Raw genomic sequence first — 27,524 nt, 5'->3', positions numbered from 1 at the left:
GGCAGCGGGAGCACCGAAGTTAGGCTCGGCCGCGCCCTTTGACGGCAGCGGGGGCACCAGAGCTGTCCGGGCCGCGCCCGACTCGGCAGCGGAGGCGCCGAGCTGAGTCCGACGGCGCCCGACGCGGCGGCGCGGGGCGCCGGAGCTGGGCCCGGCCGTGCCCGACTCGGCGGCAGGGAGGCGCCGAGCTGGGTCCGACGGCGCCCGACTCGGCGGCAGCGGAGGCCCGGAGCTGGGCCCGGCCCGCCCCAACTCGCGCCCGACTCGGCGGCGCGGAGGCGCCGGAGCTGGGCCCGGCCGCGCCCGACTCGGCGGCAGCGGACGCCGGAGCTGGGCCCGGCCGCGCCTGACTCGGCGGCAGCGGAAGCGCCGAGCTGGGCCCGGCCGCGCCCGACTCGGCGGCAGCGGCGCCGGAGCTGGGCCCGGCCGCGCCTTACTCGGCGGCAGCGAAGCGCCGGAGACAGTGCAGCGGAAGCCCCTACCTCCAGCTCCGGTCCTGCTGCGGAGGAAGAGTTGGAGGTGTTTGGCAGGCGGCTCCTGCAGCTCCAATCCCCGGAGGAGGATGCGACTCCGCTTCCTCAGGTGCTGTTGCGAGTTCGGCGTTCGATTGAAGAGGCAACCTCCTCCGCCGAGGTGGCCTTCCGGCGGGAGTGGTCTGCGCTGGAGAGCGAGCGTCAGCGCCTCTCCGACTGGCACACCCGCCTGGAGGCGCACACGAAGGCGGAAGCCTCCCGCGCTGCGGAAGCTCGGTCGAAGCTCAAGTCGGACCAAGAGGCCTACCGAGCCAGCCTTAAGAAGGTGTTTGACCGAGAGCTCGCAGTGTCGAATCGGGAGAAATCCTTGGCACAGCGGGAGCAGGACTTCACCCTGGAGGTTGTTGGGTTTGCTGCTCAGCGGTCCGGCCTCGAGGCTCACCTCGCAGCCCAGCAGTCAGAACTGGAGACTCGCAGCGAGGTCCTCGAGGTCCGGAGGCAGGAGCTCGACGTCTTCTCCGCGACTCTGCAGGGATGGCATGAACAACTGCAGGAGAGGGCCCGCCAGCTGACTGCCGACGAGGCGGACTTGGAAGAGGACCGGAAGTCTCTTGCCAAGCGGGAAGCTCACGCCACCGCCATAGAGAAGGAGCTTGAGCGCCAGCGAGAGTCGCTCAAGAAGCGGAAGGTATACGCGGAGCAGAAGGAGACCAAGCTGGAGGAGCGGTCCCGCGGACTCGAGGAGAGATCCCGCGAGCTGGAGGAGAGGTCCCGCGAGGTGGAGGTGGCCAAGGCGGCCTTGGACACCCGGGTGCAGGAGGCTGTCCGGGAGGCGGTCCAGAAGCACCAGGAAGACCAGCGCGCTGGAGCTCAGCGGATCGCTGACTGGGCGGCCGAAGCGAGCCTCGCACTGGTGCCATTTGGAATGAGCCCGATCCAGGTGGCGGAGCCGCCAGCTTCGATAGCTGACGCCCTCCCAGTGTTGAGCTCCGCTTCGGATAGGCTCCAGCGCCTGGGGCCGGTCCTTACTGGACAGCTTGAAACCGAGGGCCGCGAGCTGATCCGGATGGTGGCGGAGCACATCCTGACCTGCCTCCGGAGCCACGACCCGGCCATCTCGCTGGCGCCCGTGGTCGATGGCCCTGTAGCAGAGACGGAGGCCGCCGCTCGGGACAGCGTGCGGGAGGTCGTTGACTTCGTCGCCGCCTACTTCAAGCGAGAGCCTGCGGACCCTTAGGCTGGGGATTGTATCTTTTTTCTTTTGCATTATGTAACAAACATTGTATTAGTTGAAAGTTTTTGAAATAGAAGAAACTTCAACTTAGCTGTTTGGCGGTTGTTGATTTGCGGTATGCGGCACCCCGGCGCCCTGGCCCCCTGGCGGATAGGTTCAGTTGTCTGGACCTGTCTGCCACCTTGGGCATAGGTGTCACATAGCTTGCAAGGCGAGCAAGCGCCTTGTTCCCTGCGTAGTATACAGGAGTACAGAGAGAAGAATCAAATTTGCTTATATGGTAGCAATGATACTGCAACTTAGCTATTTGACGCATGCAGAATCCATCCATGATGTGTGGGACAAAGCGGATGCCTGGGCCCCCTGGGAGAGAGACTCAGCTGCTGTGAGTCTGTCTACCACCGAGATTGGCTCTTATCCTGCATGAAAGCTTTGAAGCAGATACTCGGCCCCCCTGGTAGATAGGCTCAATGGTTTGAGACTGTCTACCACCGGCCAGGTTTGAACCTGTGTACCACCTCAAAGTTATAGCTTAGAGCAGACCCGCGGGGCTCATTCCTGACCAATCCCAGGCTTGGTACCAGGTCTAGGACTCTAGATGCGCAGGTCCAGGTAGCTCTGTGCTTGTTACAGAGTGGGGGAGTGCGTAGGCTTAGGGTCGGAACCAGGCTAAGGCGCTACGCAGGGCTCCGGACCACTCCAGGAAACAGTACGATCTTTCCGGACCTGGCTTCTTCGTCCTAGACCCTTCGCAGCAGTGGGTGAGGTCACTTTGCTGTGCTCGATCCTTTGAGATATGGTGCTGGACACGCCGTGTTGGACTTAGGAAGCCAGCTCTTGATCTGGGACGAGGTCCGGGCCCCCAATTACCCGGCTCCAGGTACTAGAGTACTCGTTACAGGGTGGTGGAGAGTGCAGGCTTTTGGGTACGGAACCAGCTAAGCGGCTACACTGGGCTCCGAACCACCCCAGGAAACAAGTACCCGCTCCCCAGAGTAGGTCCTTAGGGGTCCGGACCCCGCTCCTGCAGCAAGAGGGTCCGGACCTGTACGGTAGTCCAGCAGCTCAATGCAGATCTTAGTTGCAGCAACAAGAGTAGAGGTCCCGCGGGGGTTAGAAAAAAGCGAAAATTACGAGAATCGAAATGCGTAATTTAACTTTGACACAAAGACAGAATTAGGAAAAAATCTTTCCTTTGCAATCTCGATGTACATGGCTTGCGCGATGGATGTCAGAGGCCGGGTTTATGAGGTCGGACCTCTACCGCTCTGAGCCGCGCGTTAGCCGCTAGTGCGATGGATGCCAGAGGTCGGGTTTACGAGGGTGGCCCTCAACCGCTCCGGGCCGCACGCTAACTCTATCTTATTACAAAGGAAAGGTTATCTCCCTGCTCTGCCTAGGTGTAAAACTTACGCAGATGCTCTATGTTCCACGGGTTGGGCAGCGGTACTCCGTCTTCTGTGGCGAGGCGAACGCATCCGGGCCGGCATACCTCTGTAACCTTGAAAGGCCCCTCCCAGCTGGGGGAGAGTTTGTGGAGCCCCGCTCGGTTCAGGATCCGTCTGAGGACGAGGTCGCCAGCCCGGAGCTCCCTACTGTGCACGAACCGTTGACGGTAGTGCCGGAGCGCCTGGTTGTAGCGTGCATTTCGGATCGCTGCTCGCCACCTTCGCTCGTCAACGAAGTCCACGTCGTCGCACCGCAGCTGCTCCTGCATGGATTCGTCAAAGGCCTGGACCCGTGGTGAGCCCAGGTGAATTTCTGGGGGAAGGCATGCTTCAGCCCCGTAGACCAGGAAGAACGGAGTCTCCCCGGTGGCTCGGCTGGGTGTGGTCCGGTTGCCCCATAGTACACATGGAAGCTCGTCAACCCATTTGGCACCATGCTTTTTCAAGCAGTTGTAGGTGCGGGTCTTGAGTCCCCTGAGGATCTCTGCATTCGCTCTCTCAACCTGTCCATTGCTACGGGGATGTGCCACGGACGCAAAGCATAGCTGGATGCCAATGTCCTCACAGTACTCTTGGAAAAGTCTGCTTTTGAATTGGGTCCCGTTGTCCGCGATGATGCGGTTTGGGACGCCAAATCTGCACACAATGGACCTGAGGAATGCGACTGCTGATTTCTTAGTAATATTCACCACAGGAGTAACCTCCGGCCACTTAGTGAACTTGTCGATGGCAACATAGAGGAACCGGTACCCGCCGACAGCCCGGGGGAAAGGCCCCAGGATATCCACACCCCACACAGCAAATGGCCATGAGGGCGGAATCATCTGTAGAGCTTGAGCTGGGGTGTGTATTTGCTTTGCATGGAACTGGCATGCTTTGCAGGACCTTACCAGCTCAGCCGCATCCTGGAGTGCTGTTGGCCAGTAGAAGCCGTGCCGAAAGGCCTTGCCAACAAGCGTGCGAGAGGAGGAATGACTTCCGCACTCGCCTCCATGGATCTCCGCAAGCAGTTCGCGGCCCTCTCCCTGGGAAATGCATCGCATGAGGACTCCGTTGGCGCCACGGCGGTAGAGATCCCCTTCTACCACCGCGTAGCGTTTAGCCAATCGGACTATGCGCTCAGCGGACACATCGTCATCAGGGAGGATGTTATCTTTCAGGTAGTCCCGGATCTCGGAGATCCATGCATCGGGAGCTCCCAAAGCAGATAGGGGTGGTTCTGTGAGGACAACAGGCTCCTCAACAGAACACACAGCCCTAGTTGGGCACCATAGGTGGAATACTGCCGGGACCGCTAGCTTCGAGGTGCCAGCTTGATTCCCGTCACCCGGCTCGGGAGGCTGGGCGGTAGGTTTCAGCAGCCGTCTTTCAAAGACACCCTCAGGCACAGAAGCCCAGGTAGATGCTCTCGCAGAGAGATCATCTGCTGCTGAGTTGTGCTCGCGGGGAACGTGTTGTAGTTCCAAAGCGTCGAAGTCCTTCTCGAGCTTCCTCACGTGTATGAGGTATGCCGCGAGCTGGGGATTATTGCAGTTGCAATCCCCTCGGACCTGCTTAATGATTAGCTGGGAGTCCCCCTTCACCAGAAGCTGCCGGACCCCCAATGAGAGGGCTTGGGTCAGGCCGAAGATCAGAGCCTCGTATTCCGCCATGTTGTTGGTGGCCTTGAACTCAAGGTGCACCATGTACTTCAGCTGATCTTCGTTTGGGTCGATGAGGACCACACCAGCTCCGGCCCACTTCTCGCGGGCGGACCCATCAAAGAAGAGTGTCCAGTGAGGCTCGGTGAAGGCTGGTGTCCTGATTTCCGGCTCCGGGGGTCCAACATTTATGGCCGGACCTCCAGGGTTGCTTGGGGAAGGAGTCCACTCCGCTATGAAATCAGCCAGGATCTGGCTTTTGACCGCATGGCGTGGCTGGAATTCCAGTTGGAACTCTGCCAGCTCTGCTGCCCACTTGGCGATATTGCCTGTGGCGTTGGAATTGTGTAGGATCGCTCTTAATGGGTAAGAGGTCACTACAACAACTCGGTGTGCTTGAAAGTAGTGGCGCAGTTTCCTGGACGCAATAAGTATTGCATAGATAAGCTTATGCGTCTCAAGATACCTGGCCTTTGCCTCGTGGAGGACTTCACTGACGTAGTAGACTGGCTTTTGGACGGTCCGGATCCTAGTTCCTGGGTCCGGTTCGCCCTTGTCCACCGCATCTGTCCCTTGGGCCCCCAGTGGTTCTGGGCTCCCAATGGGATGAGGCTCCTCCGGGCCTGCCTGTGCGGGGCCCGGACCTTCAAGCTGGGGTGAGGCTGACGGGCCCCCGTGTCCGGGGTCCGGCTCACCATCCTTGGCCAAGAGGACCTTAGTGCTCCCCTGGCGGGTTTGCTCCATCCTTTCGGCGACCAGGACCATGCTGACCGCCTCCGCAGATGCAGCAAGATACAGAAACAACGGCTCACCGGGTTCTGGTGCCACCAATACTGGCAGCGAGGTGAGGTGCTGCTTCAGCTCCTGGAAGGCCTGTTCAGCCTCTTCGGTCCATGAAAATGGACCGGACCTCCTCAACAGCTTGAAGAAGGGAAGGGCCCTCTCAGCCAGCCTCGATATGAAGCGGCTAAGAGCAGCGAGAGATCCAGTAAGCTTCTGGACGTCCTTGATGCGGCCAGGAGGCCTCATTGCTTCGATCGCCTTGATCTTGGCTGGGTTTGCCTCGATGCCTCGATGCGAGACCAGGAAACCCAGCAGCTTCCCTGCTGAGACGCCGAAGATGCACTTCTCTGGGTTCAGCTTCGTGCGGGTGGCGCGAAGACGGTCGAAGACGAGGGACAGGTCCTCCACTAGTGTTGATCCTACCCTAGTCTTGACCACAATGTCATCGACATAAACCTCAACAATATCTCTAATTAGATTACAGAAGGTTTTGTTCATGGCTCGCACAAACGTGGGTAAGGCATTCCTTAGACCATACGGCATGACAATGTAGCAATAAAGCCCATCTACTGTTACAAAGGCAGTATGCTTCCTATCCTCTCTAGACATCTGAATCTGGTGGAAACCAGAGTATGCATCTAGGAAAGACAAAAGATCACACCCGGAGGTGGAGTCCACGATCTGATCGATACGCGGAAGAGGGTAGGGGTCTCTTGGACATGCCTTGTTGAGGCTGGTGTAGTCGATGCACATTCGGAGCTTCCCGTTGGCTTTTGGGACGACGACCGGATTGGCCAACCACTCGGGATGGTGGACCTCCTCGATGAAGCCAGCGTGTAGGAGCTTGTGGACTTCTTCGCGGATGAAGTTCTGCCGCTCCACAGACTGCTTCCGAGGTTTTTGGCGCACCGGCGTGGCGTCGGGGTAGATCCTCAGATTGTGCTCGATCACTTCCCTGGGGATCCCGGGCATCTGTGACGGTTCCCAGGCGAACACGTCGACATTTGCCCGGAGGAAAGCGATGAGCGCGTCTTCCTATTTCTCCTCCAGGTTCCCCGCGATGCGGGTGGTCCTGGTGGCGTCTGCCCCAATCTGTACCGACTTCACGGGAACTTGGTCCGGATCAGATGGTTGGACCTTGGGAGCCTTTGCAGGCGCCCTGGGTTGCGAGGTGGACGGATCCTCCTCGGAGCGTGCAGCCTCTGCCGCCAGAGTGTGCAGTCTCTCAACTGCAGCAACGGCAGCGGTGCGGTCGCCCTGCACGGTGAGGACTCCGGCAGGGGAAGGCATCTTCAAGACCAAATACCCATAGTGGGCAATGGCCATGAAGCGGTAGAGGGCCGGTCGGCCAATGATAGCGTTGAACGGGAGGTTCACCTCCGCAACATCAAACATGACGCTTTCTGTGCGGAAGTTTTCCTCGGTCCCGAACGTGACCGGCAATGTGATGCTCCCCAGGGGGAACACCGGATGTGGGCCCACTCCGGAGAATGGGCGAGAGGGAGTCAGCTTGGACTCTGGGATCTGCAGCTGCTTAAATGCTGCATAACTGATGACGTTGAGGCCAGCCCCACCGTCAATCAGCACGTGGTAGAGCCTCACGTTGGATATGACAGGAGCAGTGACTAAAGGTAGGACACCAGCTCCAGCCATATTCTCCGGGCAGTCAGACGGCCCGAAAGAGATGGTGGTGTTCATCCACCTCTGGTGCGGCGCCGCCCTGGGGACCCCCGGCTTCACCGAAAGGACCTCCCGGCGAAGGGTCTTCACGTCCCGCCGGGAGACAAGCTCCCAGCTCCCGCCATACATCACGTACAGCTTCTTGCGGCGGTCGCCGTTGTCGGAATCGGAGTCGTCGTTGTGATAGACGCCCTTCAGCTCTCGAGCGGGGGATTGATACCCCAGCTCCTTCTCCCCGGCTGCGGCCCTGCTGTCAGAGGCCTTCTCCTTGCCGGCCCGCTGGCGAGGAGGGGGTGAGTCATCCTTAGAGGACTGCTCCCGCCGCCCACTGACCCGTTTCGCGAGCTTTTGGATCTCGCGGCAGTCAGCAGCGCTGTGGCGAGCGGTGGGATGCACTGGGCATGAACCTCCGCTTCCACCTTGCGGGCGAGGGCGTTTGCCGTGTGTATTCTGGCCCCCAGCCGCTGCTGCCGCAGCCGGCGCCGCTGGTGGCGCTGCTGCTGCAACGACTGGTCCGCCAGAATGCGGCTCCCCACGACCCCGGTTCTTCTTCTTCTTCTTGCCACCGCCCTGAGCGGTAGCGCTGGAGCCACCAGCCTTGGTGTCTCCGTCTTGGGGAGCTGAGTGCCATGCACGGCCCTCGGCGGCCCTGGCACACTTGTCTGCCAGGGAGAAAAGCGTAGTGACGCTTTCCACCTCGTGCGTCGCCAGCTTCTCGAGCATCTTCTCATCACGCACACCCTGACGGAAAGCAGTAATAATAGATGCATCTGAGATACGAGGAATGGTACCCCGTACCTTAGTGAAGCGCGAGATGAAAGCCCGAAGCGTTTCCCCGGGTTTTTGCCTCACGGCGTGAAGGTGTGCCTCCACACCATGCTGCTGGTAGGCGCTGGCGAAGTTCGCTGTGAACCTTGCACAGAGCTCTTCCCAGGACTGGATCGTCCCAGGTGTGAGGTTCATGAGCCAGGTCCGGGCTGGCCCAGACAAGGCTACATGAAAGTAGCTTGCCATGACGGCGCCGTTGCCACCAGCTGCTGTGATGGCAGTAACGTACACCTGCAGGAATTCCGACGGGTTAGTAGTACCGTCGTACTTTTCCGGCAAGTGGGGGCGGAACTTGGGTGGCCACGCCACGGCGCGGAGGTGCTCCGCAAGCGCAGCACAGCCCACCCCGGCCACCGGTGCCCCTGGCTGAATCCGGGCGTTCACCGGAGGCCTGGGTGCCGCCGCGTCCAGATCGACATTGAGGTTGCGTCCCTCAATGTTGAGACGGCGCTCTCGCGCCCTCTCGACAGCGATGCGGGCATCCTCCCCCGCGCGCCGGCGGTTGAGCTCCGCCCGCAAGTCTTCTGTTCGTGCACCCCTCACGGTGGGGGAGCGCACAGATGCCGACGCACCGCCCTGACGCTGGTGGTAAGGTACCACCGCGTTGCCAGGCGGAGGTCGTTGCCCAGTCTTTGCAGAACTGGGGGAGGCCTGAGCCAGGTGGAGGAGACGGTCGACGTCGTCTCGCCACTGCCTCAGGGCGTCTGGCGAGGCTGCCTCAGCCGGAGGGTTGCGAAGCAACTCCCTAGCCGCGGCTAGAGCTCCGCCGCTCGCAGTCTGTGAGGGGGCCCTTGATGGGCGCCCTGACTCTTGCCGGCGGGCGGCTCGCGCCGCCGCCAACGGTGGCTGCTCCACAGGCACGGTTGCCCCTGGAGCAGTAACGCGAGGGGCGTGTGGCGTGGAGGACGCCACCCCCTCCGTCATCTCCACGTCGTCCACACGAACCATGGGGACAAAGCGGATGATGAAAATGCGACGAGCTAGCTTCCCCTACCTGGCGCGCCAAATGTCGTGGTGCTGCAAACCACGGCCGGGTGGCGGAAGGCACCCGCCCTAGCCCAGAGGGAGTGTACTCAGGGGGTAGCTAGTCTTAGATCGATCTCCCTTCAGAACACAAGAAACACAGCAGGATTTAGAGTGGTTCGGGCCGCCGGAGCGTAATACCCTACATCCACTGTGTGTTGTATTGCCTTCCCACAAGCGTGAGGAGGTGCGAGAGCTTGAGTCTGTATGGATGTCCCTGTGCACAGCGAGCGCCTCCCTTTTATATCTCAAGGGGGCGCGTACACAGTCGTTGGATCCCCGACAGGTGGGCCCAACGATGTAGTATAACCTAACGCACTGTTCATGCATTATGGCGTCGCAGGCAAAGGAGATCTTTCTCTTGGATTCCCTCGCCTGCTCCCGGAGCCCTTCGTCCATCATGTCCTAGCGTCGTCTTGTCAGGTCAGGCCCGTCGCAGCTAGTGACACCGCCCGTCACATTGCTTAAGCGGGCGGTGTAGCTTGCGGCGTAGGCGGCATGATGGAAAAGTGCCGTGCTGTCGTATCCGTTTAATGCTACAGGCGGGCTCTGCGCGGGCGCGGCTCAGGCGGCTGCACTGTGCTCCTTGGTAATACGCGGCGCGCAGCGGGGCCTGACAAAAGGCTGTCTTGTGTACCACGGCGGCAGAGCACGCCTTGTCTATCGCATTAAATGCGGTAGGTGGGCGAGTCTTCCTCCGGAAGGCTCGCGCACGATCCCACGCCTCCGGGACACGTGGCGGCTTCGGACCCCTACACGGTGAGGGGAGTCCGGACGGGCGTAGGAGGTCCCGGACCCCTCTGGGGGTCCGAGGCTTCGGCGGTCAGCTTGGAGCTTCCCTTCCATGGAGACACGTGGCGCCACCGGACCCATCCTCAGGCGGGGAACGGTCCGGGGCCGTTGGCCTGGTGAGGGAAAAGCCTGGCCTGTGGGGCCTGGCTACTCCGTCTCTCCCGCGCAGCTACGGATAACTACGCGGGTCCTGCTTTGCTGCAGTAAGAGTGGGTATCCCTGTTGCAGGGTGCCGACAGGCCCACGGTGTTTTCCGCACCCGCGAGATAGAGTGTGTTTAGTTGGTGAAAAAATTTGGGTTTTGATACTGTAGCACATTTTGTTGTTACTTGACAAATAATATCCAATCATGAATTAATTAGACCTAAAAGATTCATCTCGTGGTAATCAATTAGACTATGTAATTAATTATTTTTTTAATTACATTTAATGGTCCATACATATGTCCAAAGATTCAATGTTACGGGTTCAGACTAACCTGCCACGCCCAATCCCCTCATGTGTATAGAGCCTACTACTCCTGCCTAGCCACGCCTAGGTAGCCTGTCAAGCTCGATCCAACTGGATTCCTTAACGTGACCATCTCCCCGGGACTCTGCACACGTCGCTGCTGGGCCCAGCCTACTACTGCCCTGTAGGTTGTACGTAGCAGCCATGAATGAAAGGCACTACTACTAGCTCGCTAGCCACGGTTACATGTCTTGCATCAGATTAGGGGCTTAGCTAGATCAGCGCGAGGACACCGCAATTATTTGGGACGATGAGAACGCAACACCAACCGAGCCATGGACCATGGCCCCCCTTTTCCGTCGTCCGGACCGGGCCAACTTTTTTTTTTTTGGGTGTCATGCTCCATGCAACGCCCTGCAGCCTCCTGCTGTACGTGACGGGGACGGATTTTTGGCGTGGGCGCAATCATGCGACCATGCGTCGCGACGGCACAACGTCTGCCGCCGTAATCATGCCCCCCATGCACGACCGGCCGGGACAGACAAGCTCTCACTACCGGATTGGCTTTTCAGACGCCGTTCTCGAGTGGTAGCTAGGCTCGTACTCGCAGCGTACGTAGCGGTGCTACAGACTCAAAAAAAAATGGCGAACAGAGAGAAACAAAATACTCCCTCCGTCCCAAAAAGACCATCATTCTTTGACTCTTAGAAATTGCGTTTGACCGCTCGTCTTATTTAAATTTTTTATGTATATTATAAGACAAATAAAATATTATTAAAATATCATTAGTAATGTAATAAATTATAATAAAAATGATAATATTTGTAAAAGAAAATTGAATAAGACGAGCAGTCAAATGCAGTTTCTAAAAGCCAAAAAATGACGGTCTTTTTGTGACGGAGGGAGTAAACGGAGAGCGGGCCCGAGCCCAAGACGACGACACTGCGATGAGCGCTGCAGGGTGGTTGGGCCATCTAGAAGCGCCATTGGTTGGCTCGTCAGTTCGTTGTGATCCGTTGAGCACTTCGAAGCCGACCGGGCCGCCGCCTCCGTCAATCTGTGGTTTCCATTGCGCGACCGGCAAAAACTTAACACACCCCGCGCGTCGGCCACCGAGCCGGGGAGGGCTACGCGTGTAAAGCACCCGGGCCGGGCGGCTTTGTCTGCTTGGCTGTGTTTAGTTCCCCTCAAATGCATTGTAGCGCGGATGGAAAATACACTGCAGTGCACTGTAACAATTTTCGTTTGTTTGTGGTAAATATTGTTCTACTATGACCTAACTAGACTCAAAAAATTCGTCTCGCAACGTACATCAAAACTATGCAATTAGTTTTTTTATTTACCTACATTTAGTACTTCATGCATGGGTCATTTGCTACATTTAATATTTCGGTATGATGGAGATGTGATGTTTTTGTGGGGGTTTTTGTGGGAACTGAACACAGCCCTTATGGCTCTGTCACCTCGGTGCTCGGGGGTTCGTGGAGCGCTAACTGCCCCGGTCACTTTCTTATCCTTTCCTTTCCATCCGAGCGGAGCGAGCGCGAGAGGGATGGAGCCAGATCGGCTCGAGTGAGATGGGACGTTAACCTATCGATCATGGTGTCGCGATAGTGCATGGCCCTGTGATCTGATCTGATCTGATCTCTCTCGGTGATTAAGCTGCCGAGCCTAGCGTCCAGATCAGACAAAGAGAGGGAGTTGGAAGCAGCTTAGTCGGAGTCCACATCCAATCCGACGCGGGCGCGGTGATGGAATAATGGAAAAGGCGAGGCGGCCGGTGCTGGACCTAGGCCTGGGCACGAAAAACCGAGAACCGAGGACCGAATCGAAAAAACCGAGAACCAGAGCCGAACCGAACCGAAACCGAGAATTTCGATTCCTATTCGGTTCCAAGTTCTCAGGAACCGAAATAGATCGGTTAATTCGGTTTCTGAGCTCGGTTAACCGAACTAACCGAAACCCAACAACAACGCGTACAAAGACCCATCTTCAACTCTAGCTGATCCCCTCCCGGCCTCCCCCAACAGCACACCCGCCGCCTCCACTCCCCAATCCCGCCGCCTCCACACAGCGCGCACACCCGCCACCTCCACTCCCCCCCGACCAGGCTACCACGACTGCGGCGCAGCGTCTCCGGCGGTCCAGCCCCCCGCCCGGCCGCCGGCGCGACGGCGAATCGACGGCGCGTGGCCCTGCGGCCTCCGCCTGACCGCCTCGGCGCCTCCAGCCTCTCTCCTCCCACGAGCCAACGCCGCCACTGGCTACCCGTGGCCGGGCCTGAGGCATGCGCCGCCGGCTAGCTCCTCCTCCTTCTCCGACTCCGCCTCGCGTCGCCCTCCAAGCACGACCGCAGCTAGCACAGGGCCCCCGCGGTGGATCCCCCCATGGCGCCTCCACCTCCAGCCGGCACAGGGGCCTCCGCCGCCTGCTCCTCCTCCCTCTCCGACTCCGCCTCGCGCCGCCTCGCCCTCCGCGGCCCCGGCCACCTCTTCGCCCTCCCCAGCCGCCGCCTCGCCCTTCCCCGCCCCCGCCGCGGCCCCAGTCACCCCTTTGCCCTCCCCGGCTGGCGGCCGCCGTCGCGGCCCCTGCCGCTGCCCCTCCGTGTCCCCGACCACCTCTTCGCCTTCCCCGGCCGGTGGCCGCCGTCGCGGCCCCTCCCTGTCCCCGGCAGGCGGCCACCGTCGCGGCCCCTCCCCGGCTCCCCGGCCGCGGGCCCGTGGCTCCGACCTCCCCGGCGGCCTCCAGCAGCAGACCTCGGCAAGCCCAGTGGCGGTCCTCGACAGTCCAGCGCCCGCGGCGCGGCCGTCCCTGCGCCCGCAGGCAAGCCGCCGTCGGCGCGCGGCCGCGCCAGTCCTGGCTGCCAGAGATTTTTTTCCTTCTCAACAAAGTTCGGTTCTTTCAGTTATAACCGGAACCGAATCCGAAATTTCTCAGTTCTTAGTCCTGAAAAGAACCGAACGGTTCCTGTTTTTCAGGAACCGAACTTCTTTAAGAACCGAAGAACCGAACCGATCGGTTCGGTTAGAACCGAACGCCCAGCCCTAGCTGGACCCGTGTGCAGTCAACAAAAGGATTCGGACTCGGCAAGCACAGCGCAAGCAGCAAAGAGATCCGACGCCTTTCTCTTCTGCTTGCTTAAAGGCGAAACCAAACCACAAGTGCGGGAGCTTTCCGTTCAGTTCATTCTCACGACGCGACGCCTCCGCACTTGGGGTGTGTTTAGATCTCACAAACCCTCCCCCAAATCCAAACTTTCCATCACATCGAAACTGCGAAACATTAAATATAGCAAATAACTCATGCATGGAGTACTAAATGTAGATAAATAAAAAAACTAATTGCATAGTTTTGATGTATGTTGCGAGACGAATCTTTTGAGCCTAGTTAAGTCATGGTAGGACAATATTTACCACAAACAAACGAAAAGTGCTACAGTATACTACAGTATCCGATATGACTTTTCGCATCCCCTTTTCTCTCCATCTAAACACACCCTCGGTCGTTCCCTGCGGTTTGCAGCATCGCGATACAGTAGCAGACTAGCAGCGCGTGAACAGCAGGCACGCACGTCCCGTGATGAAAGCGACCGAGTACATACGGATTCTTTTTTTGAAGTAAAGTACATACGGATTCAGACGGCGCAGCGCAGCTGGATGGTTTTTTTTTTTTGCCTGCGTTCAGTCGAGTCAGATGTCAGGCGGGCCTAGATGCATGAGCTAGCTTTGCTACCCAACGTGAAAAGATTACTGTATGGGGGAACTGGGGAAGAGCGCTCCCACCCGGGCGGGTGATTGGCCGGATCGGTGAATGGGAGGCGCTGGCATGGCACCCCGGCTGGGCCCGGCTGTCCCTGCCGTTCAAGTTGGGGGAGGTTAGCGCGGAGCGCGGGCCCGCCACTTTGGTTAACCATCCCCTTCTAGTAGATCGGGAAAAAGAAAAGAGAGACGGCAAAGCGGAGGGAGAAAGGAAAAGGCGCCCGGAGGCGTGGCCGCATTGGCCAGCAAGTAGCCGCGCGACGCAGACCGGACTCAGGCTCATCTGCCGCCGCCCCGCCCACTGGTCCGTCCGCCGCCGCCGCGCCCAGTGCGCTCGCCATTTCCTTGAGGGGAACGCGCTGTCGCCCGCCCGGCGCCGGGGCGATTTTCCACGGCGGCGGCCCGGCCGAGTCTGGGTTCGGCAAAGGCCAGGTCGCGACGCGCGTACGAAGGGTCAGGGAAAGGGACGGGACCCCCCTGCTGCTGCGCCCGCGTGCGCGTCTCGCTCGATGCCGTTGAACGGGCCCCGTTGCCGTATCGGGAATGTCAATCCGCCCTCACCCAGCAGTCAGCAGCAGCCTTTCGCCGTGGTGGTGGCGCGCGTGCATGCATGGGAAGCGGATTGGCTCGCCGTGCGACAATTCCACCCCTCGCCGCGCGCACGCAGGCACCACACCGCACCAGGCGGAGTGCGTTGCGTGCTCGCCTCTCGCTCGGTCCTCTTGGCCTCTTGGGTAGTTACGTGTCGGGTCTGGGCTAGTACGGCGGCCGATACCGACGGGGCAGGGGGGGGGGGGGGTGCGCGGTGCGAGCAAGCAAGCCTACGCCGGCTACGGGCTACGGCGGGAGGCGCTTTCACCCACACGCTTGCTTGACAAATGGACCCCGGCCGGGCCGACGAGGCGGTGACCACGGAGGGCGCTCCTCATCGTCATCGTGCTGGCCGCACCCGTCGCTGGGTTGAACTGGTCGCGGTCCAACTCCATCCAGCTACCTGCCCGGTGTGCGTGACGCCGAGCCTGGCGCTGAATTCAAACTTGGAACAAATCGCGTACATGCCCGGTGTGGTCGAAGCGCGGCATGGCCCTATCGCGCCGCGCGAGACGACCGCCGGGCGTCGCGGTCGCATGGAGCTGGAGCCGGCGCATGATACGGTTCCCGTCCCGCCGAAAAGAAACGTGTGGAAATCGACGGAAAGGGACGCGCGCCGGCCGCCGGGGGACGGGAACGGGAGGGGTGATGGAGGAGTGGCCAGCCAACCGGAAGGAACAGGGGGCGGCAGAGATGCCACGTCGCGGCGGCACGAACGCGGGAGGAAAATGGCGGCAGGGAGAAGGATCCAAGCTCCTTTTTGCGCCGCCCACATGTAACAAGCAATCAATTTGACGTGGTGACAACACATGCCTCCTGCTGTTTCAACTACACATGTCTACTGAAACAGAGGTGCAACAGGGGGTTTGAGCCAAAATTTCTCTCTCCAAATTTCACTATTCACCTATCACATCAAATCTTTTGCCTCATGCATGGAGCATTAAATATAGGTAAATAAAAAAATTAATTGCATAGTTTTGATGTACACGACGAGACGAATTTTTTGAGTCAAGTTAGATCATGGTAGGACAACAATTACCACAAAAAACGAAAAGTGCTACAGTGTGCTACAGTGTCCGATACGACTCTTTTTACCACTATTTTACGGATCTAAACACAACCCCTATGCAAGTGTATCAAGTTTAAACAGTTGTACTAGTCCTCCAGTGCATGCTTGTAGGTGCTCCTGGGAACCATTTCAGGGTGTGTTTAGATCACTTTGCATTTTTGCGTTTTTGAAAGAAAATCTTCAATATTTAAAGCATTAAATATAGACTAATCACAAAACTAATTACAGATCTTGTCTGTAAACTACGAGACAAATCTAATGAGCCTAACTAATCTATCATTAGAGTATATTTACTGTAGCAATTTAGTGTCTAATCACGTCGTGATTAGCTCATTAGATTCGTCTCGCGATTTACAGTCCATTTGTGTAATGCGATTTATTTTTTTACTACATTTAGTACACCATGCAAGCGATTTACAAAAATTTTGTATTTTGCGTTTTGGGATCTAAACAAGGCCTCAAGGCTGTACATTATTTTGGCATGGATTCTTCATTCTTAGCATTAAAAAAAACAAAACAGGCAAATGAAGAGGAAGAAGTTAGGATTCCAGTTTGATAAATCTGCATCCAATCTGATGTGACAGGGACACATATTCTATTCCAAATGCTTTTCTGTAGTGTCACTTCTATTTTTGCTTCTTTTTCTCTTTTCCTGTTAGTCTTCAAGCTGCAAAATCATTGTGCATATATTCTTTTTTGTATTTATTATTGATCTCTCACTTTCTATATAAAAGCTCCTGTTTGTGATCAAAATTTGACTGAATCTTTGTCCAAATAGGATACAACTGTATAAATCTTTTTCTTTGTGGTCTGTGAGAACGGCGTGCACCGAATTAGAATTCTATCTATGTCAGCATCAAATTTTAAAGTATTCTGAATGAATGTAAAGAATAACACACAGTATAATTTTTTGGTTGTTGCTATAGTACACACCACTGTATTATACTTATCTAGTATCCGGTTCCATATAAATTGATACTTTTGACTAATAATAGTATTCTTTTAAATATCTGCATAAGTAGAATGGAAAATAAACCACTTATCAGTAGTATATTTCTTATAATAATACGTCAAGCATGTTGGTATATTAATTACCAATCACATGTACCCTGCAAAAAATGATTAATCACTTGTACATTTCTTAACAATCAAAGTAAAAAAATTAAAGTCAGCGTTCATAGTTATTTAACACCAAGATTTTTCAACTGCTGAATGAAGTATGAATATGTGACACCCCGGCCCAGGGCTTAATAGGATTAATAGGATACTCATACCAACAAGTTACAACTTCTTTTCCGGAAGTCGGTCTCCAAAGAACTCCGAGGTTAAGCGTGTTTGGCACGGAGAAATTTGGGGATGGGTGACCGACCGGAAAATTCTTCCCGGGTGCGCACGAGTGAGGACAAAGTGTGCAGAAAAGACTGGTGTTGGTCTGTGAGGACAGTCTATGTCCTAGAAAAGCAGCCGGATGTAAGCGGGCCCGGCCTCGGGGATACGAATCCAAATGTTTTGGAATCCTTGTTACAAGGCCTAAAAGTTTTGTTACATACACATATTCAATTTTGGTCTGAATGTTAATCCAAGAAATAGAATAGAATAAATAGGCTTTAATTGTTTTAGGAGTTGTACTCAGTAACTTCATGTGATTTCAGGTCATTGACTAACGCGGAGTCCTGAGTACTCTATCCTTCGTGTGTGGGGGAATGAAAGCATTCTTACCTTTGACCCAAACTAATTTCAGTTGGACCAATCTTCAACTGTCTACCGTGCACACATATGTGTATGATAAAAATTCCAGAATTAACAATTGGCAAACCCAACTTAAAGAATCGGTTGACATATATTCGTTTGCTCGTCCTAATCATGATATGCTGGTCAACTTGTTTTTAACTATAATAACGAGCATAGAGAAGCTATCTTGTTTGTGACAAAGCATTAATTAATAGGAATGCCTCCTTGATGTATATTCTTTCAGTTCGTGATATGTGTCAAATATAAAGAAATCCAAACAAAAACATTGGGGCTCCAACATGTCTATTATGCTGACAAATCACCAGCTCATACCGTACATCTATTTGTCATTAGAAAAATAAGGACAGATGTCAAACAAACAAAAGAAATGATGAAGATCACGGCTTGCAAAAAACTAAATTTGATTTGGGAGGTTGGTAAGTAGTCCTACTCGACGACCTTTTCTTTAGCAGTGTGTCCACATCGCAAATTGGACGATGTATGGACGTTTACTTCTTCGTTTGGCTTGACAAATTATATATAAAACATGGCTTTCATATCAATCACAATCTCGAGCTTATTTACCTTTTGCTTTCGTGTAAGTTCTGGGCCAAGGTACGAATAACATGGCTACCGAAAATGAAAAAGAACTAGTACACAAATGGTATGATTCCTTTTTTTTTCTTTGAGGAACATATATACTACATGTCTCGTGGGACGTGCAAATATTGATGTTGAAAACTAATATTAGCTTAATTTTCTCCATAACAAGGTCAAGCCTATGAATTCTATTAAAGATGCACTGGACCTTAGCTTGTGCCGATTCGCATAAACGAGATATTTCTTCGACAAAACAACAGCTTCCTGAAACATTTCATATTCATTCATATAGTATATTCTCTTGGATAGCAAAACAAATTGGCTTCCCCGTTGCCTATGGTTGCTTCTTGGTTCTAGCTTGTTACATTTTTGGCCAATAATACTTATCTATGACAATACCTTATATATTTTCTCTCTCCATCACCAATAATATTTTTTACATAATTTTTTTGTAGCAAGTGATGTAGCAGATTACTCAAAGGGTATGACGGAAGGAGAAATCCCCTACATTTGACCAAGAGAGAGATGTGTTTCGGCGATCACATTGGCAATGTAATTGATAATCTGTTGTCTATTACAAAAAGGACAATTTTTTTGTATTGGAGAGAGGAACGAGTAATCCGTTGGAGATGCTCTAAAGCCTTTGCCTAGCCAATCATATGCCCCGTTGCCTTCAATCCATAGGGTTCGCCTAACCTTTATGCTAGGGTAGGTTATCCCGACGCATCGCACAAAGAAAAACAGAAACAGGCTACGTGGATCACCAAGGAGAAAGAAAGAAAGCTCGCCAATCATGACGAAATACTCCGGCCCTGGATCGTTAAGCAACCAGCAGCGACGACGCTGAAAGCCGGCGCTGATCATCGACGGAAATAACACCGAGATCTTTGCCGATGGAAACGCACGAGGCGCCACCCCTTCTTTCCTCGCTGCCTAACCGTGCCTCTTCCTTCCAGGAAAAAAACGTAGCTGGTTTTCTCACCCAAAAGAGGAGAAAAGGAACGGGTCACGACTCACAAGCCGCAACCCGAGGGTTCATGCTCGAGAGGAGACGTGCTTGGACCCGCGAGCGTGAGCCACCGTGCGCCAGCGCTCAGCGCATCTGCGGAGGATGGCCGTGCGGGCACGGCGCCTCCTCCGCGCCGGCCGGCCGTTAGCTAGCTATAGATAGAGTTACAAGGTCCTCGGCCGGGCATGGTCGCCGCGTAGCTTGGCTGCGCGTGCCGGCCGGCCCGTGGAAATTGGAAAACAAGCAGGACGTCCACGGATTAGTTAGTTGGATTGGACTCTCTCTCGGGCGGATGACGGCTGAACGCGGCTTAATGATTTCCAGCGTCGAAACAACTACTGCGGCCTAATGGCTCTATCTCGGGTGGACAGCAAAGACCATCTTGTTTTTGAAAGAGGACGGGAACCTTTTGGTTTAATAATTAAATTTCAGGGTCAAGGAAAAATGGAATATTATTCGGTGTAGAGGTGAAGTCCCACACGCGGCGCCGGAGGAAGTACAGCTCGGAGCGTGCAGAAAACGAACTCCGGATTGCGACCTTCTTCGCCGCAAAAAAAGAAGAGGAGAAAACGAATCCAAGCAAAGGCCGGCGCTGCGGCGCCTGTTCCAAGGAGAAAAGCAGGCGAGCGGGGAAAAAAAGGACGGAGAAAGAAGATGCAGATTAAAGGAGGATGCTGACTGCAAGTACGTCACGGTTGATCCATGCAACTACACTGCAGTTCCCCGTTTCAGCAGCCTTTTCGCGCACGCCCTTGATCTATAGGAGCACTTCCGTTTCTTCGGAGCATCACATGGTGCTACTGAATTCTAGCAGGGTTAACCTGAAACTCCCGAGTTCGAACTCGAGAAACGACGACTTGGTATTCACCGAATGACTGGGGTCGTGGCTAACAGTGTTTACCAAGAAGAAGACGTACGTAGGGCGGCGACACAAATCAGCATGTGTTCATTTTCCGCATCGTCGAGTCGATGCCATCGAGGTTAACAGCTCGTATGGATCCAAGAAGCGGCATCCGGTACGAGGCGAAGCTACAGCGCGGCGTAAGCTACTATAGCCTATCCAGTTTACAGCACGAGACGCGGAAGCAAAGCAGCGCGAGGTCGGTCAAATCCGAAGTGGACACTCGCGCGCGAACGAGCCGGAGCCGGAGCGCAGCGTCGGGCCGGAATTGAATTGAATAAATCAATGCCCCGCCCCTGTGATTACCCGCGTCCACGTGACGGCGACCCGGCCGGACGCACGCAGCGGCATTTCTATTGATGGACCAGCCCTAGATAATCCCGAAGAATTAAATCCCAGCTGCGAGTTTCTTTCAATTCCATTTGTTTAATTAGTAATTAGTTGTTTAATTAGTAATTAGTTAAATGCGTTAATTGGGCTGCGACGGGGAAAAGCTCCACGTAAAATGTGCGTGGCTGACCGTCCAAGCTGAAGCGGAGGGAACAACGTGAGCCGCCGCGTCGAAACGCAACGGCAGCGCCCGCCCGCCCGCCCGCCCGCCGTTCATGTGGGGGACTTGGCTTGGCTTGGCTTTGCCGTTCCCGTTTCGTTCCCGTTCCCCCATAAACTCCACCTCCCCCGCATTACTGCGCCCCCATCTCCGCCTCCGCCTCCTCCAGCGCCTGCTGCTCCGGCTGAGGCCCTCCTTCCCTCCTCTCCTCTACTCTCCGCTCGCTCGCTCCCTCCTCGTCTCGCCTGCGCCGCCACCACCACCGCCTCCTCGCAGCGCCCCCCGGCCTCTCCTCCTCGGCGCGCGCTGCCCCGATCCCGCCGGAGTGCCCGCGCCGACCGCCGGCGAGGAGCTCCGGGCGGCTGGTTCGCCGTGACCTCGCGGGGCTGCGTCCTCGTCGTCCGGCTGTTCTCGCCCGTCGTCGCTGCTTCCGCGAGTGGCGCCGTGTCGGCGGCGCATGCCGGCGGCGGCGCGGGAACGAGGCGAGGGCGGCGCGCCTTGTCGCCGCGCGGACTGACATGACTTGAGCCTTGAGGTGCGTGCGGTTGCTGGTTAACCTGCTGGGAAAATAAATGGGTGATGAGGGAATGGGGGCGAATTCAGGAGATGATGCTAAAATTTATCAACCGAATCATGAAGCTGAGTGCTCTATTTCTAATTTTGTGAAACCGCCGTGTAGCAAATCTGGCTCCATATTCCATAACCGTTCGCTCGTCGTCCTCTTCATCGCCGTTGCCGGCGCGGCCGAACCCACCCGCGTCCAGCATCCGTCCACCCAAGCACGCCAGCCACCTCGAGAGGTCTGCCGTCGTTGTGGTTGGTGCTGCTGCCAACGCCTCCTTCCCGTCCTTTAATTGGTATGGGATGCCGTGGTGTGGAGATCCATCCGGACTTGGATAGGTTTCTTTCTTTCTTGTTATAAGGACCCCTAACTTGATTGGAGGGATTTTCCTGGAGTGGGGTTTTGTTCCGGGAGATCTTTTATATGACGTGAGCAATCAAATCCAAATCTTCTATATTCTTAATCAGTATTAGATTTGCTTGCTTCACAGTGGAGTATCCATCCATCCATCCATCCATCAATGGTTCTAGTTCGGTTATGTTGTTTCTGTTCTGCAGCGCGCGTAAATTCGATCTCAGTTGACGCCATGGAACTTTGGTCCAACGCACGGGTGCAGTTTATTTTCCCAAGGAAATTTTGCAGTTCTTACTGACTCCTCATGTCCCACTCAAAGTCCGCCCCAGAAGGTTTTCTTTGTCTGCAATGAAGATTACCGTCCAAGAAGATACTTTTGTATTATGCTTTGGTCGTACCAAAATGGAATTCGCCACTTAATTACCAATAAGCCAAATTAAGCTGATAAAGTAACAAGCGCGAAATGGTCAAGAGCTGGGCGGTGAAGATATTGGCACCGTTCTTTTGTTTCCATTGTATAAACTAATGGATGTACATTCTAACTAGTAACACCATTCTTGGTTAAATCCATATAACTTCATAAGTTTGGATTGTGGAATAGTTACACGCACAAGAAGGTAGACCATAATATCAGGCTTAGTATTTCTGATATGAGTTGGGATGGGCTAAGGATCAACTAGGAATATATCTTTTTAGTTTACCTACATGAGACTTGCCCAACATAAATACACTATCTGCTACCCAAACATATAGTACATGAGACTGTTGAAACTGAATTTTAGTACTGTAGTTTTCTGTTAATAGGATTCTTGGAGGCTTTGAGATAGGAAAATAGTTCAGAGTTCTCTATGAATCACAATCTATTTCCTAACTATCCCCTGTTGTCAGCGTTTGGTTTTGTGAGGGCTAATGGTGTATCATTTACTGATTTAGTGACATTTGATCAGTCTTTCCTCTCAATTGTAATAATCAAAATTGCTTAAGCTGATTGATGCTTATAACCTCTAGCAAATTTTAGTGATTTGTTTACCTAAAACAGTTCTATTGCTTCATTGCAATTCCTTGTGACATGTCTATCTTTTTGATCTCTTGCAGATTTAGGATGTGTACAGAGGGGCTGTATTCTTGTGTATAGGTTCTCTTTCAATTGATCAAACCGTTGCAGTTTCTGACGGAATGTTGGAGGGTCAATCTTGCCTGATATCAAGGTCACTGCCAAGCTCCTGTGAGCAGGAATCCAGACTAGCTTACATGACTTTCCACCTCCTCGAGATCACAAGGAGTAAGCGCCCACCTGCAAACCTGTCTATTGAACACGACGTTGCTGCAGTGGCAGCGTTGACTAAACGGACCAAGTCCGCCGAGAACCAGAAGGGTGAGCCACTGGATAGTCAGGGCAGTAATGATCAGGGCGATTCAGATTCAAGCACCCTGATAAGTTCCATTGGTCGGGATAACTCTATCAACTGCCTTGCCCGTTGCTCTCGTTCTGATTATGGTTCTATTGCATCACTCAACCGAAGCTTCCGGTCACTTGTCCGCACTGGTGATCTGTACAAGGAACGTCGGCAGCTTGGGATTTCAGAACACTGGGTCTACTTCTCCTGCAATGTGCAGGAGTGGGAGGCGTATGATCCCTACCGTTCACGGTGGATGACACTTCCAAGAATGCCCCATAATGAATGTTTCATGTGCTCTGACAAGGAGTCACTTGCTGTGGGCACTGAACTTCTGGTGTTTGGAAAGGAGATTCTTTCACATATTGTTCTGAGCTATAGCATTCTGACAAATTCATGGTCGCGGGGTGTTGAAATGAATGCCCCTAGATGTTTGTTTGGATCAGCTAGTTTCGGAGAGAAAGCAATTATAGCTGGTGGCATGGATGCTGATGGACGGGTGCTTCGCTCTGCTGAGCTGTATAACTCTGAAACTAAAAGATGGATAACACTTCCAAACATGAATAAAGCTAGGCGGATGTGTTCTGGTGTATTTATGGATGGAAAGTTTTACGTAATTGGTGGAATGGCGAGTAACACGGAAGTCCTTACCTGTGGAGAAGAGTATGATTTAGATAGAGGTACCTGGCGGGTGATTGAGAACATGTCTGAGGGGCTCAATGGTGCAAGTGGTGCTCCTCCACTTGTTGCTGTAGTCGAAAATGAGTTGTATGCAGCGCAATACGCAGGAAAGCTAGTAAGAAAGTACAATAAAAGAGAGAACTCATGGATAACATTGGGTGAGTTACCAGAGCGACCTGAAGCCGTGAATGGATGGGGCATTGCATTCCGGGGCTGTGGAGAGCGGCTTTTGGTTATTGGTGGACCAAGAGTGTTGGGTGGTGGGATGATTGAGCTTCATTCTTGGATCCCAAGGGAAGGTCCATTACAATGGAACATGATCGGAAGCAAACCTTCTGGTAACTTTGTTTATAACTGTGCTGTCATGGGGTGCTGATCTGTTCTCTCTCAAACATACCGTCGACAAGAAAGATTGTGATATTGGTTTTATCATATGGCATAAAGCACTGATTCTACCTGATGGGTAATCTCTGCATTCTTTTTGACATTTCAGATTTTACTCAAGGCCGAATAGAGTAGTCAGTTCCATGTACTCGTTAATAGTTACCCATTGGTTTCTGTTTTCAGCACATTTGATTTGCAGTACCTTTGCTCCATATACTCTGTTGAAATGAGTTCTCTGAGATGGATGCATATATGTGACAAACTGTAATTGAGATAACCGTGCATTTATATGATTGTATCTTGTTCTGAACTGAGTCAAGGTTATAGTTCCTATCGTGCAAATGTCTCCTGCCAAGAACAGCATAAATTAAAATGTTCATCTATACACTTGCCAGCATGAATTGGAGCACCGACCCTTCCATGTGTGTGGTGCGCCTTTAAATCCTCTGAAACAGTTGGTGCTAAAGTCCTTCCACTTTCTTTCGAGTAATAGGGATCCTACGCTAACTTTATTGCTTAGCCTATGAGATATCATTATCTAGTGTTAGGCAGGTGGCCATTTTATTATATTCCAGAGATGGCGACAGCTGCGGAGCTAATCAGTAGACCATTGTCTGGTTCGTGCTCTGCATCGTGGAGATTGGGAGGCCATGTTTCGTTTGTCGACTTGTGCCTATAATTTGCTGATCGGTTTGTTTGTACTACCCCATCAGTTTGCAGCAAATCTATGAAAAATCTGATGATTTGTTCTCTGTCATTTAAAACTATTATGCATCCCTTCGCGATTGCATAATTGGCTACAACATCATCCTACAAGATTAGGAAATAAAAGATAATTTTAATACCTAAAATGCGCACTGAATCTGCAATAGAGTAGATCTGTCTTGGTCGGTCCTAATTACTGTGCTGTCGCTAGGCAATCATTTCTGTTCGTCGAGCATATTTTTTCTGCCATTTTTCTTTTCTGCTTTGGCAGTAGCACTCCGGATTCTCATCCTTGCGTTCAATTCCATGTCTTGGGATTCTAGCCAACCTGACCTGGGCAACAACCCCTGGCGTCCTGCCTTGATGACGAGAGGCCAGAATCATCGTCCCCAGGCTGCAGGGCTGTCGCTGTGCAGTTTCCGTTTCTATCCACGCGGGTTCACGAAAATGGAAGCCAGGAAGGCAGCGGGATCGATGACACGAGTCACGGATGATTGGACCCAGCTCGCATCGGGTTTTCCTTTTCGTTTTAGACCCCTGATCTGACCGCGTAAATCCCGTAAACGTAAAAAACCATCACATCAAATATTTTCACACATATATGGAGTACTAAATGAAGTCTATTTATAATTTTTTTTACATGGATGACCTGTAAATCGCGAGGCGAATCTAATGGGCCTACTAATCCATAATTTGTAACAGTGATGCTACAGTAATCATCCACTAATTATTAATTAATTATGAATTAATTAACATCATTAGATTCGTCTCGCGATTTACAACAAAAATTTTTGTAAATAGACTTCATTTAGTACTTTAAATTTTGCAACTGAACTAAACACGGCCTTACAGTCCTTGCATGCAGAGCCGTGCGGTACGGTGGTGCAGCGCCCGTGGGCAGCGGGTGCGCTGCAGGTGGCTGCTGCTGCGTCGTCGTCCTCCCCTGCGCTGCCCACCGCCCACTTCCGGCTTGCCGGCTGGCTTGGTCCCGTTGCGAGCAGAGCACGAGCGGAGGTGGGCGCGCACCACGAGCGTTACAGTGGCAGCGACGCAATCGTATCCTGCGGACGTTGGGTGGAAAGATACTCCCGTCATCTACTGCGCCGATGCGACGGGAAAATCCGCGAGCGTACGTTTCGCAGGCCACAGGGCGCAGATAGGGGTAGGCCACGGTATGCTGGCTGCGCACCTGGATCTGGATGGAACTGCATGGCTCTGGTCTGAGAGACCGGGACAGTCGAGACCTGGGGCAGTTGAGCTCCTGCTCTCGAGTATTTCGTGCTGTCGACAGATGTGTTGTTTGATTTTTTTCAGTTTAAGTCATAATTCCTGTCATGTTTAAACATCAATTAAAAGTACTAAATATAGATTTATTATAAAATTAATTTTATAAGTCGTAATTTAATTACGAGAAAAATCTATTAAACCTAATTAATTCATAATTTGACCACTAATTATTATAGTAATTATCCACTAATTGTGCATTAATTATACTGAGTAGATTCGTCTAGAGCCCTAATTGCAATTTATGTAATTAGTTTTATATTAAGTTAGCATCTGAACATTCAAATTGACATTCGAATATTTGATGTGACAGCAACTTAAAAAACCAAACGAGATCAGTGAGGTGCCCTGTATCTCTCATGCGGCATGTGAAGTTGTGAACGGAAGGTAGCGGAGTTTCAACGGGCGAAGCTAGGAGTTTCAGTCGCATCTGTATAATCTCGTGCAAACTTTTTTTTTACTCCTGTGCCTTTCCATCCACCCGTTGTTGGTATCTAACTAATAAACAGCATGACGAGACCCACCAAGAAAAATGTCCATATTGCTCCTATGCCCATCTATTGGGGTTTTTTTTTATAGGCAACAAGTGTTGTCGTGAAGTCATTTTGTTGTGGTCTTCATAAAAATTAAGGGTTTGTTTGGAACGTAGGAATGCAAAACATAGGAACGGGAAAATGCAGGAACCATGTGGAGTACAACGAGAAAAATTATAGAATTTCAAAACACAGGAATGAAAAGTTTAGGTCGTTTAGATTGTAAGAAAATATGAAACGTTTGCAAATGCTAATGAAACAAGATTCCATGATGCTCACTCTAATTAAACTAGATTTACATGCTAAGACATGAGAATAAATTCTTATATATTCCTTTCTCAAATCTTCTCCTTGTTTCTTCCTTTCTTCTCCTATAATAATCAGATCCCTTCTCATCCCATTTTAATTATTCTTGTTTCTAAAGATCTCACGTGTTATTATTCAAATTGACAAGACTTCAGGCTCAACACATGGATTTATCGGCAATAAATCATGAAGCACAGTAATATAGTTAGACCTACTCCATCTTCACTAGGGCTCTAGCTCCATCCAGACCGTGGAAACGAGGGGATGCGTCAAACCCGGCTTCCTTCCCGGGCCAGGTCAAAATGAACAAGTTTTCCAGATCGCACCTGACTTCGTTCCGGGCCGTTCGAATCCGGCCGGATTGGGCCTAGTTCTGGGCCTTGCGGAGGAAACGAACGAGGTGGCAGACTCGCTCGAGCTCGGCTCACAGCCCTCCCGGCTCCCGCGCTCAGGCCCTCCTCAGGTTCATATCCTCTCGGACTCTCTCCTCGCTTGCTCCTCCTACCCCGGCGGCGCCGACTGGGCGAGCGGCGGCGCCGTTTGTCCTGTCTTCGCCCAGCCCTTTGTCGGCGATGAGCGCATCCTCCAGGGTCCAGGTATGCCCGCCCCTTCTCTCTCCTTCTGCTGTGCGAGACGGAGCACCCCAAACCCTAACAAAACTATTTGTATTTGGATCTGAATCCAGTTACAATATATTACCTACTAACTTCGATTTCGTTTGCAAGAATTATCGGGTGTACATATGTACACCCATGTTC

General features: G+C 53.1%; 1 protein-coding gene across 1 annotated transcript; it reads left to right on the top strand.

Annotated features, from left to right (window-relative positions):
• The first annotated feature begins 20,563 nt into the window (after positions 1–20,563).
• On the top strand, positions 20,564–24,264 carry LOC120641821 (F-box/kelch-repeat protein At1g74510-like). The gene is made up of 2 exons (XM_039918085.1): positions 20,564–21,095; positions 22,572–24,264. The coding sequence occupies exon 2, from the start codon at positions 22,653–22,655 to the stop codon at positions 23,928–23,930; it is 1,278 nt and encodes a 425-aa protein (XP_039774019.1). The 5' UTR covers positions 20,564–21,095; positions 22,572–22,652; the 3' UTR covers positions 23,931–24,264.
• Positions 24,265–27,524: the final 3,260 nt, after the last annotated feature.

The sequence above is a fragment of the Panicum virgatum genome, chromosome 1K (assembly GCF_016808335.1).
Source record: "Panicum virgatum strain AP13 chromosome 1K, P.virgatum_v5, whole genome shotgun sequence".
In the NCBI taxonomy this organism is placed as follows: Eukaryota; Viridiplantae; Streptophyta; class Magnoliopsida; order Poales; family Poaceae; genus Panicum; species Panicum virgatum.
Note: the sequence above shows the minus strand (reverse complement) of the source record. Positions and strands in the feature narration are given on the sequence as shown.

Coding starts and splice junctions, on each gene's coding strand:
- LOC120641821 (XM_039918085.1), top strand. CDS start 22,653: ATGTTGGAGGGTCAATCTTGCCTGATATCAAGGTCACTGCCAAGCTCC.